The 12,284-nt window shown below is 43.6% G+C and overlaps 1 protein-coding gene across 1 annotated transcript in view; it reads left to right on the forward strand.

Annotated features, from left to right (window-relative positions):
* FMNL3 (formin like 3) overlaps positions 1-12,284 on the forward strand; it is a 181,707-nt gene that overhangs the window by 157,242 nt on the left and 12,181 nt on the right. Inside the window, 3 exon segments of the mRNA XM_070740659.1 lie at positions 3,410-3,499; positions 4,481-4,592; positions 7,021-7,138. Of these exon segments, the coding sequence (XP_070596760.1) occupies positions 3,410-3,499; positions 4,481-4,592; positions 7,021-7,112 (294 nt within the window). The 3' untranslated portion in view covers positions 7,113-7,138.

Below are 12,284 nucleotides of genomic sequence, written 5' to 3' on the forward strand. Positions count from 1 at the left end.
GATATGCTATGTATGTTTATATATTTGTTAGTCAAATTTTGTTTATTTGTTTTAATTTAAATATTTAATATAGATTATTTTTAAGAGTTAATAGGAAAAGGAAAATAAAAATATTGTTTTAGCTCTGGCTTCTTTAGAAGCGGCAGAAGTGCGCGCTTGATCTTGCATGAATTTGGGAGCCCCGTCATAAACGTCTGCCACTAAGCTCCACTGGACGTGGTCCGAGAGAAAGCAGCTTTGGCTGGGACCAGGCATGGCCAGTGAACAAGGGAATTAGAATGTTCTTCCTGTGTGGGCTAGAATGAAGGTCTCCTGTGCCAGGCCACTCATTTCAGCCAAGCAGCTTTCCAAAATGTTAGCCTCCCCAAAGCATCTTCCAGAGCAACCATCATCTGCGTTAATTACAAACCTTCCCCCACCCCAGTTGTTGGAAGAAGCCATCACAGATCTAGGATCAGAGCTGACAAGCACAACCCAGAAAGAGGAAGAGAAGGATAGGCCAGCTGGCAGAGCGACAACCAGATGGAAAGAGAGAGAGAGACAAAGACAGTTACTTTCAGTGAAAAAGCACTTATAACCAGGGGGTGCAATAATGTGGTGTCTTTTATGGTTAGCAGTGGTATAGAGCTTCTCTCTGACATCAATGGATTTCCAAGTATGGGCAATCCTTGGCTTATGACAGTCATAGAGCCTGCCCATCAGGGTTATAAATCATGAAATGGGTCATAAAATGGTTTGGCCACATGACCGAGCTAATTTTACAATCTTTTTTGGTGGCAGTTGTAAAGTAGACACTATAGTCGTTAAGCAAACCGCACGGTTGTTACAAGAACCATTGGTTCGCCATGGTGCAGAAAACTGGAAATAAATGCCTGTTTTCAGCCAATGTAAAATGCAGTCATATGACATGAGACATTGCAAACAGCTGTAAAGGCAGCATGTAAAATTTGGTTACATGATCAGGGAAGGGGCAACCATTAAAACTTTGAATCCAGGTTGTAAGTAGCCCCCGGGTAGGTCCGTTGTAACTGCAAACAGCCAGTAAGTGCCAGTCATAAGTAGAGGACTACCTGTGTAGCCTTGCTGCAGGGTGAAGTCCTCAAGGGAGGCACCCTAACCTTTTCAAAAGTTATTAATACATGTATTATGACAAGTTATTTCTTGCTTCCTCCCAAAGGCAACAAAGCAATTGTACTAGGTAATCAGGTCTGCATTTGTCAGAAAGGGGATCAGTGATTCATTTTTAAAAAGTCTACCTTATGGGGAAATAGATTGAAGCTAAGTATATCAGGGACCGCCTTCTGCTGCACGAATCCCAGCGACCAGTTAGGTCCCACAGAGTGGGTCTTCTCCGGGTCCCGTCAACTAAACAATGCCGCTTGGTGGGACTCAGGAGAAGAGCCTTCTCTGTGGCAGCCCCAGCCTTCTGGAACCAACTCTCCCCAGAGATTAGAATTGCCCCACCCTCCTTGCCTTTCGTAAGCTTCTTAAAACCCACCTCTGCCGCCAGGCATGGAGGAACTCAGATACTCTTTCCCCCTAGGCCTTTACAATTTTATGCATGGTATGTCTGTATGTATGTTTGGTTTTATAATAAGGGTTTTTAACTGTTTTAATATTGGATTGTTATATGCTATTTTTATTACTGTTGTTAGCCGCCCCGAGTCTACGGAGAGAGGCGGCATACAAATCCAATAAATAGCTAGATAGCTAGATAGCTACATAGCTAGATCGATAGCTAGCTAGCTAGATAGCTAGCTAGCTAGATAGCTAGCTATATAGCTAGCTAGCTAGCTAGATAGTGTTGTGATTCAGTCTGAGGCTCCTCAGGGAACGGCTGGGACTCTGCCGGCTCCATGCTCAGAGGGGGAGGACGAGGAACAGGAGGAGGAGGAGAACCAGGCAGACGGGGAACAGGAATGTCAGGACGAGGAGGAGGGGGAACAGTCTGAGACCCCCGGGGGGGAGCTCTCCCCAGCAAGCAGCCTGGAGTCATTAGATGAGAACGCACAAGCCATCATAGATATGAGGCAGAGAAGGGCAGCACAACGAAGGGGACAATTAGCCAGGTATTTCCATCCCTAATAGGCGACAGCTGGGTTTGGGTGTGGTTCTCCTCAGAAAGGTTGAAAAGGCAAGCCCGCCCTTCCTGTATTGTGGAGAGTTATCTTTTGGGAGTCCTGTGACCTTGCTTCGATCCTTGGCGTCTCTGATTTTGGCTTGTGGCCTCGAAGGCTGAAAATTTGGGGGAGGCGTGGGTTTTATTATCTACAGTGGTGTGTGTGCCAGCAAGAAGCTTGTTGTATTGTCTGGCCGTCGTGACTCTTCTGTGAAGCTTCATAGCATTCCAGTTTGTAAGAACAGTTTTTGTTATCTGTGTTTGTTTTCAAAGATATTAAATGACTTTGCTTTTTACCAGCGTGTCTGGCTACCCTTTTTAGTTGGTGTTGACGTCTGGGGGAACCCAGACAGAACAGATAGATAGATAGATAGATAGATAGATAGATAGATAGATAGATAGATAGATAGATAGATAGATTAGATTAGATTAGATTAGATTAGATAGATAGATAGATAGATAGATAGATAGATAGATAGATAGATAGATAGATAGATAGATAGATAGATAGATAGATAGATAGATAGATAGATAGATAGATAGATAGGATAGATAGATAGATAGATAGATAGATAGATAGATAGATAGATAGATAGATAGACGATAGATAGGTAGGTAGGTAGGTAGGTAGGTAGGTAGATAGATAGATAGATAGATAGATAGATAGATAGATAGATAGATAGATAGATAGATAGATAGATAGATAGAATTTACTTTACTGAGGAATAGAAAAAAAGAAGACATTAGGCCTTTGGAGCTTTCCAAGAAAAAAAAACACCAGGGAAATGTCTGCCATGAATTTCCTTAGCTTTATTCAACCAGGCATCTTCACGTGTTGAATTACACCCGCCATCAGTCCCTGCCAGAGTAACCCTTTCCTACAATCCCCCAGTGAAGGGCAGGCAAAACCAGGGGAACTTGGCTTTCCAAAGACTGGGCTGCACTCTCTTGTCTGCTGTCATTATTTGCCTGTATAGTAACCACATGGAGACAGAAGATGCAAAGTGATTTAAAAACAACAACAACCAGGAAACATATACAGACACAATAGGAATAAAGTACCTGCTCTGTAGGCAGAAAATCTCAGGCTCAGTCTTAGCATATCCAGATAAAACAATCTGAGATAGCAGTTGGGCTGGAATAAAGCTGTCCAGTCTGAGACCTTGAAGAACCAACCAACCAACCAGCCCAGTCCAGTTGACCTAGATTCCATCTTTACAGCCACTCTACCTGTCTGGCCGTTGACCAGGGTTTCTCTACCCTACCGTCGCACCGTTCTTTCTCTTTCAGGATGCAGAGCAAGATAATGAACTGCGCAAGAAGCAGGAACAGGCCCAAAGGGAACAGGCATTGGCCCAAGAAGCTAAGAGGCTAGAGAAGGTAAGAGACGCTCCAGGGCACCAGGTTGTATGATTGACAACAATTCGAGAAGCCCCACTGTGTGTGTGTGCACACATGTCAACTCACAGGAGGACTGTTTCATCGTTATGTCTCATGGGCTTTGGTAGAGCTTCAACCTGCTTGCAGTATATTTTATCGTATCATTAAGAGCTTCTATCCTTGGATGGCGTCTCATTAGAGCAGTGTTTCCCAACCTTGGCAACTTGAAGATATTTGGACTTCAAGTCCCAGAATTCCCCAGCCAGCGAACACTGGCTGGGGAATTCTGGGAGTTGAAGTCCAAATATCTTCAGGTTGCCAAGGTTGGGAAACACTGTATTAGAGAATGGAAAGGCGCCCAGCAACGCATGGGATGCTTCACCCAAAAAAGGTGTAGCTTATGCCATCTGCCCCTGCTTCTTCTAGAATGGGCATCCTGCTTGGTCCTCCTCTGTATATTCTGACATGTTCATTGGTTCCTCGTTAGCTTTCCCATTGTTCTCTTTAAACGTTAGGGTAGAAATAATCACAAATATAGATGTTAGAAGTCTGGGCTGCCTACTTATCTACAAATCTGTTCTCAGGGAAAGATATGAATCTTCCTTGGTGATAGAACGTCTTGCGGAGCAGTTGAAGCAGAGCCTTGGTCAGATGTTAGTGTGTATTTGCCATTGCAACAGATATTGTCAGCCTGGCTTGGATGTTGTGAATGAAAGGAATCCAGGTCGCATGGGCACGAGATCAATCCCAATTTTGGATTTCTCAACCTTCCTCTTGTGTTGTCCTTTTGTGGGTAGAATAGAGGAGAACACAACCTGTGCCCCTATCTTTTTGACTGTATTGCCCAAGTGGTCGTAGTCTTTCGTAATTTGATTCATGTCTTTCCTTGTGTCAGAGAGCCAGGATGTGTAGTGGTCAGGCTGGAGCAATGTCTTTTGCTGTTTTCCTTCCCTCCTTGACCAGCCCCAGTTGTCTTTACAGCGCAACAAATGGCAACAGCAAGAGTTAATTGCTGAGCTGAGGCGGCGCCAAGCCAAGGACCACCGGCCTGTTTATGAAGGCAAAGATGGGACCATTGAGGATATCATTACAGGTAACTCCTGTTCCTGCCATTCTGATTTCCTTAGCTGGGCTTTCATGTTCTTCCAGGGAAAACTTGACCGTGATGCCAGAAAAGTAAAAAAGGAGATCTGCTACTTGCAACATATTTGGGTATTGGGTCCTCTTAAACTTAGCCCAGGGCCTTTCCGGTCCTCATTACCCTCTTTCACTGGGAATCATGCAGTTCCTAAATTAATAGGGAGGGATGACATTATTTTAAGATGTGTTTCAGAAAGCATCCCTTTTGAACTGAACTCTGATTTGAATCATACCCCAAAGCCTGAGAGAGCAGTAAAACGAAAGCCGAGGTTATTTTTTGTTCATGTGGCTTTCCCAGCCCTGATTGACAAAACTGCTCCCCTTGCTTAAATTTTCAGTAAAGTTCTAGGAATGTTGCTTCCTTTGGTACTTTTTGTTACTCTTTGGGGATCAATAGATGTCCCACCACGAATCAACTTTTTGGCTGCTATGTCTGGGTTACAGAAATATACCCAGCCATCAGACAGAAGCAAAAAAAAATCTTCTCTTGGGTGCGTGGATTTTTGCAGCTGAAGTCTTAAAAAGCCTGGTCAGTTGTCAATCTCTGGCAGCCTGTGGCCTTAAAGGCCTGCCTTCTGGGGTCCCCCTGGTACCCACAGCTCTCTCTCTCTTCTTACCACCCATCTTATTCAAATGCTCCCACATCGCTAAAACTTTAGGCCCTGAGATGAGTCCATGTGGTGAGAAGACTCTGATGTCAAGCCTGTGCAGAAGTTAGTGATAAATCAATAAAGAGATGGGCAGGCTTGCCACATCTAATTGAGAAATGTAACAAGTTTGGGCGGGGGGGGGGAGAGGCATGTGAGCTTTCAACTGGGAGGGAAGCTCAGATTCAATGTAGGTGCTAGGATGACTATGGAAATACAGTAAATTGGAACTTTGAGGAATGCCTTGACTTGGACTCTGATTTAACCCTGCTGTGCTGTTCAGATCTGTGAGACCCGAAATCAAAGTTTGAGACCCTGTAATAAATTTTCCCTGAATATCTGAAACTTGAAATTTCATGACTTTTCATCATTTCAGGGGTTCCCTCTATGAGAATTTTTTTTGGGGGGTGGGGGGTTTCTTTTTTGCTGAAAAAAAAAGTCACACTTGAACTGTTCCCGGGTCACCCTGACCCGGACCGAAAATTCTTCATTTGAAGTGCTTATGTTTGGTCAATTTGACCCAAAACAAACAAAAAAATTCTTTTAGGTACTTGAATTTGGTCTTTTTGAAAAGTTTTCTCACTGGGAAACAAGTTTGAACATTTCTGAACATAATGATATCAAAATTGAACTGAAAAAATTTATGCTGAAAAAATTAAAACAGTGGGGGGGGGAGAGTTTTATATGCAAAATAAACAAATATGCATCAATTTTTCTAGTTCAGTTTTCATATCATCATGTTCAGAAATGTTCAAGCTACCAATCCCACACCAAGTTTAGTAAAATAGAACACATTTTGCAAGCAAAACTATCCATAAATTGAAAAATATTTCACAAAAATGGGGCGGGGCGCACATTTTATCAGCAAAATAAACCAATAAGCATTACTTTTTTCAGTTCAATTTTCATTCCATTGTGTGCAGAAATGTTCAAACTTGTTTCCAAGTGAAAAAAGCTTTCAAAAAGACCAAATATAAGTACCTAAAATGAACAATTTGTGGTCCGGGTCAAATAGACCCGGGAACATGTCATTAGGGAGTTTTTTCAAACAGCACAGCAGGATTAAATTTGGATGTTAGCTGGAACCTTGGACATCTGATTGATCAAAGAACTGCCAGAGAGCTGTCACCCAACTCTGACAAGTCATTGTAAGGTGCTCCTCGGAAAGTCTGATTTGGAGTCTTCTCAAACCAGGAAGTGGGGGGTAAGGAAGGAGCTGGGGGCAGCAGTCCAAGGCCTCCCTCTCTTATCCTGGGTGTGCGTAATCCATGTTTGTGTGAGAGAGAAAATGACAGTGAGAATGAAATGGTTGCAAACTGAATGTATCCTTGCCACCCACCTGAAAGGTGTTAAACTCAGCCTTTCTGAGTATCCATAATCCTGCTTATTAGGGCAGGGGGGAAAAAACAGGACAGAGAGAAAATATTGCTCCCCCCCCCGTCCCCCTTTCATTGGGAAACAAAAGTCTAGTGCGATGAATGATCCAATTTTCCTGTGCAGAGGATTCCTTCCAAGCCGGCTCTGATGTGATGGAGTCTTGGCTTTGGGCCACTTGCCCTGTAAAGAAGAGAAATCCAGGTTTCCAGCATTGGGTGCCTCGTCATTGGTGTCTGCAGCCTTACGGACCGTGGTGCATATCTTTCAAGTGTCATTACACAGAGTGTTATCTTAAGCTGTCCGCTGCATATTGAACCATCTGATGTCTCTCTGTCTCCATCCCTTCCCATCCCGCAGTATTGAAGAGTGTCCCCTTCACTGCCCGTACGGCGAAGCGGGGTTCTCGCTTTTTCTGCGAGCCGTCCCACCACGAGGAGCCCAACTGTTAGCTCCGCTCACCTCCCCCCCATCGAAGGTACCCACTCTGGAACACTCCCATTGCCACGTCTTTTGCATGCAACTCCTTCTCTGCCACGGAACCCCACCACCACCCCGAGAATTCCTTCTCGCATGCCTTCCCGCCTTCTCCCGTGAGCTCAGGGCTTCTCAACTCCTTCCCTTCCATCTGCTCACTCCCCCAGGAAGAGAACCGCCCTGTGGAATTGGCAAGTGTTGCTTAGAAATCCCAAGAGCAGCTGATATCCTTGGGGACTTTTCTGCGTTTGATGTCATAGGTCAGTGATGGCGAACCTATGGCACAGGTGCCAGAGGTGGCAAGCAGAGCCATATTTGCTGGCACACGAGCTATTGCCCTAACTCAGCATGTGTGTGCTGGCCAGCTGGCTCTGGGAGGGCATTTTTTGGCTTACAGAGAGCTTCCAGGGGGATGGCAGAGGGCATTTTATCCTTCCCCAGCCCCATGAAAGACTTTGGAGTCTGGGGAGGGTGAAACGTGAGCCTACTGGGCCCACTAGAAGTTGGGAAACAGGCCATTTCCGGCCTCCAGGGAGTGGGGGAAGCTGTTTTCACCCCTCTCCAGGCATAAAATTATGGGTATGGGCACTCATGCACACACACACACCCTCTTTCGGCACCCGAGGGGGAAAAGGTTCGCCATCACTGTCATAGATAGAACAGCAGCATTGGCTTCACCATCTCCTTCCATTATGGTCTTGCCAGAATCCCTGACCCCCCTCCCCACCCCCAAAAAAAATCCCTTCTGAAAAAAACATTCCATTTCCCCTTAGGCCAGTGACGGCAAACCTTTTTGGCACTAAGTGCCAAAATGGGAACTCACATGCACATGTGCATGCATAAATGCACACCAGCGCCTGAAAAACAGCTGGCTGGTGTGCATGCTAGTCAGCTGGTCTTCTGGTTTCCAGTATGCGCCTGGCTAGATATTCTTCAGATTTCTGGAGCTCTGGCACGTATAAAGACCAGCTGGCCGGCACACATACATGCACCGGAAACTGGAAGACTAGCTGGCAACAGCCCACAGTTAGAGTTCTGCATGCCACCTTTGGCAACTGACCATAGGTTTGCCATCACAGCCTTAGGCATTGGCTCAGTCTAGAGCATCATTTTTCATAAATACTCATTTTCAGATCCCACCCCCCCATCCCGCTAACGTTCTGGTACTTTCGAAAGAAAATGCCAAAAAATAACAACTTTAAAAAGAACCACTGGGCCCTCTTTAAAAAATGCGGAACCCCCCCTTGCCCTACACTGTTGAGAATCCCTGCATTGACTCCATCTGTTTTTCTTAATCCCTGCATGATTGGCATGACAAAATTATCATGGTTATCCTCTCCTGATTGCATGTTTCAGTCTGTCCTCTGTTCCCCGGATCACAATATCACACTAATACAGTATGCTATCTTATTAAATCCACCCTCGATTTAGGGAAATGGGGTTTGGGTTTGGGTTTGGGTTGGGTAGCGGGTTCATTGATGCTGCTGAAACATTCATTGGGGATGGCAATTGTATCTGCTAAGTGCATAATGAAGAAAACAGTCACAATCTTGTTCCAAATATCAAATTTTGCTGGCCTTTTGCTGGAGGTCAAAGTATGCAAGTGCCACTTTGTTTTGCTAAAGTTAGACCACATCCGTTTAGATCAGGGGTCCCCAAACTTGGCAACTTTAAGACTTGTGGACTTCAATTCTCAGAATTCTCCAGCCAGCTATGCTAGCTGGAGAATTCTGGGAGTTTGAAGCCCACACATCTTTAAAAAATTTTTTTTAAATTAAATACATGTACAACACACACATTATATAAAACAAACAAAAAAGTGGGCTACAATTTTCCCATATATACAATAAGCTTATGTTGGTTAATATCGATAATTATAATATCCATATATATATATATATATATATATATATATATATATATATAGAGAGAGAGAGAGAGAGAGAGAGAGAGAGAGAGAGAGAGAGAGATATAGATATATAGATATATATAGATAGATAGATAGAGATAGAGATAGAGATAGATATAGATATTATAATTATTGATATTAACCAATGTAAGCTTATTGTATATATGGGAAAATTGTACCCCACTATAAATTGCTTGTTCTTTCTTTATTTTTTACTTCTTCTTTTACATTGTTGTGTACAATAATCTTGCATTCTTCTATACTAATTTATCTTAAAGATTTCATATTACGGTAGTCATTCAGATGTTAACAGTTCTAATTTATCTTTTACCTACTCTTTCCCTTTTCTAGCCATTCAAATAATTTATTCCATATTAAGTAATATTCGGTTTCTTCTTTTTTGGTTTTCTTCATTAATTTGTCCATTTCGGCACAATTCAGTCCAAATTTAAAAGAGAGATAGCTTTATAATTTTGAATTAATTGGCGGTCTGAATCTTCTTTAAGTAGCAGAAAAAAGCAAGAAAATAAAAACAAATACAGTGATACCTCATCTTATGAACCCCTCTTCATACGAACTTTTCATGATACGAACCCAGTGTTTAAGATTTTTTTGCCTCTTATTCCGAACTATTTTCACCTTACGAACCCGAGCAGCCGCCGGGATTTCCCTGAGGCTCCTTGATTCTCTTCATTTTTCCCAGCACTGCTTTGAATCCCAGCAACAAACTCCCCCCTTCCAAACTGCATGGGGAAAAGACCCATGGAGCTCAAGAGGAGAAAGGTGTGGGGAAAATGAGCAGAACGGGGTGGGCAAAAACGGGAGGGACCCATGGAGCTCAAGAGGAGAAAGGTGTGGGGAAAATGAGCAGAACGGGGTGGGCAAAAACAGGAGGGAAAGACCCATGGAGCTCAAGAGAGGCTCTTTTTGCCTTGCTTTGTTGGGACTGCCACCTCTTGCCACCTCTCGTTGTCCCTCCCACCACTCTGTTCCCCTCAGCTTAGTCTGCCCCCCCCCCCCGCTTTTTTTTAAAGCCTTAATGTTTTGGATTTTCCTAATGGGCTTGCACGCATTATTGGCTTTTCCATTGATACCTATGGGAAACATTGTTTCATCTTACGAACTTTTCACTTACGAACCTCATCCCGGAACCAATTAAGTTCGTAAGATGAGGTATTACTGTATTTTAATCCTTTAAATCCTTTAGATTTTTATATTTTATTTCCACTTCTCGTTCTCGAAGCTTTCAATCCTGCCCTCAATCTTTTTTTCCCCTGCATAGTCACTGTAACTCTTCCAGATCTTTTGGCTTTTCGTTTCTACTCTTCCTTCCCAATCGCTGCTTCTGTCAGTTCTGAGCTTTAATCCTGTTGCTCCTTCAAACTGATGTTCAATTCCACCTCTTTTTTGGGTAACTTTTTCTTTCACCCATTACACTTAGGTCACATTTTTCTTCTTCCTTCTATATGGCTATCGCAGCTAAGGCCAGCCAGAATGGCCGGTTTTTCCTTGTCGAAGTTGAGGGGTTTCTCCTATCCTTTTGAGACAATTGCGAGTTGCCTTGAGATCTCCAGATCTTCCCCTCTCCTCCGGTTGTACCTCTGAGTCCAAACCAGTGATGGGCCCCACCTGGTATGGATGGGATCAGCAATCCGTTAGAGGTTTTTGATTGGTTCCGGAAGCTGGGCTTGTCACGCTGTGTATTGCCAGCCCCAGAGACATTCAGAGACATTCAGTAATTAATTAGTTAACACTGTGTATGTTAGTTAGCTCCACCCATTATGATGTAAAATCCTGCCTGTCACACATGCATCACTTCCTTTCTTCTCCAAAGAATCCATCTTCTTTCTTTTGTCTTCAAAGATGTAGCATGCATAGAAATTGCCTCTGAAAGGCATTAGATATATTTTTTTTATTTTTCTTAATAAAAGTAACTTCGTTTGAAAGCTGTTTCTCTACTTTAATCCATCGACTCTCAGATTTGATTTATTATGGTCCACGTGGACTGTAATTTATCTCTAAATCTGTCAAGGCTGGCCGCGCACGCACTCAACATGTGTGCGTGTGTGTCCATGTGAGATTTCACTTCTGCGCGTGCACCCAAAGTGAAATCTCGCGTGAGGACACTTGCATGGGTGAGATTTCAACATTTTTGCCTTCTTTTGGCTTCTGCGCATTCGCAGAAGCAAAAAAGGGGCAAAATTTGCCAAAATCTTGCCTGCGTGAGTGTATTGCGCAAGATATTGCTCAAAGGCACCTACACAGAAGTGAAATTTCGCATGGGGGTGCACGCAGATGTATCAGCCGCGCCGGCCTCAAGATCCCGTACCAGTAGGGAAAGTAAGTGGAGCCCTTCACTGGTCCATACATGCCAAATCACACACACCAATGAGGAAATAAAAGCTTCGCGAGCAGCGCCCTGTTCTCTCGCTTCTCTACACAGAGATGTCACCACCGGAAGTCCAAGTCCACAAGTCTTAAAGTTGCCAACTTTTGTTGTCTTCTGGTTTAGACTGCAGATGTGGAATCTGTATTATTTTAAGTACTCACCGAAAGATCCTGGGGTGAAGAAAAGGAGCGTGCTTTGGTGACTAAGTTGAAGCATTGGCTGTGACTTTCTAGTTTTTAGTTTCATCTTTGGGAAACTGGCCTTTGTCCGAGTCCTGGATGCTGCTATTCCTGTATGATGCAGACACTGTAAAACACCCAGAGAGTGCTATAAAGTGTGGGGCGATATACAGGTAGTCCTTGACTTACAATCACAATTGAGTCGAAAATTTATGTTGCTAAGTGAGACATTTAGTTTTGCTTCATTTTATTGTTGTTGTTAAGTGGATCACAGCAGTTGGGCAGTTAGTAACCCAGGTTGTAAAGTGAATCTGGCTTCCCCGTTGACTTTGCTTCTCAGAAGGTCACAAAAGGGGAGATAACATGACCTTGGGACCCAGCAATGGTCATTAATATGAAGCAGTTGCCAAGCGTCTGAATTTTGATCAGATGCTGCACAGGAATGCTACAGAGGCTGTAACTGTGAAAAACGGTTGCAAGTCACATTTTTCAGTGCCTTTGTAACTTTGAACAGGCCCTAAACAAACTGTTGTAAGTCAAGGAGTACCTGTTTAAGTCTAAGTGCTGTTGCTATTGGCTGGATTGTGATAATCTGAAATGAGGCTTAATTGGGCTTAAATTCACATCACTCACCAAGATCAGAGAGCACCAAGGATGCCACAGTTAATCT

The sequence above is a fragment of the Erythrolamprus reginae genome, chromosome 2 (assembly GCF_031021105.1).
Source record: "Erythrolamprus reginae isolate rEryReg1 chromosome 2, rEryReg1.hap1, whole genome shotgun sequence".
Lineage (NCBI taxonomy): Eukaryota > Metazoa > Chordata > Lepidosauria > Squamata > Dipsadidae > Erythrolamprus > Erythrolamprus reginae.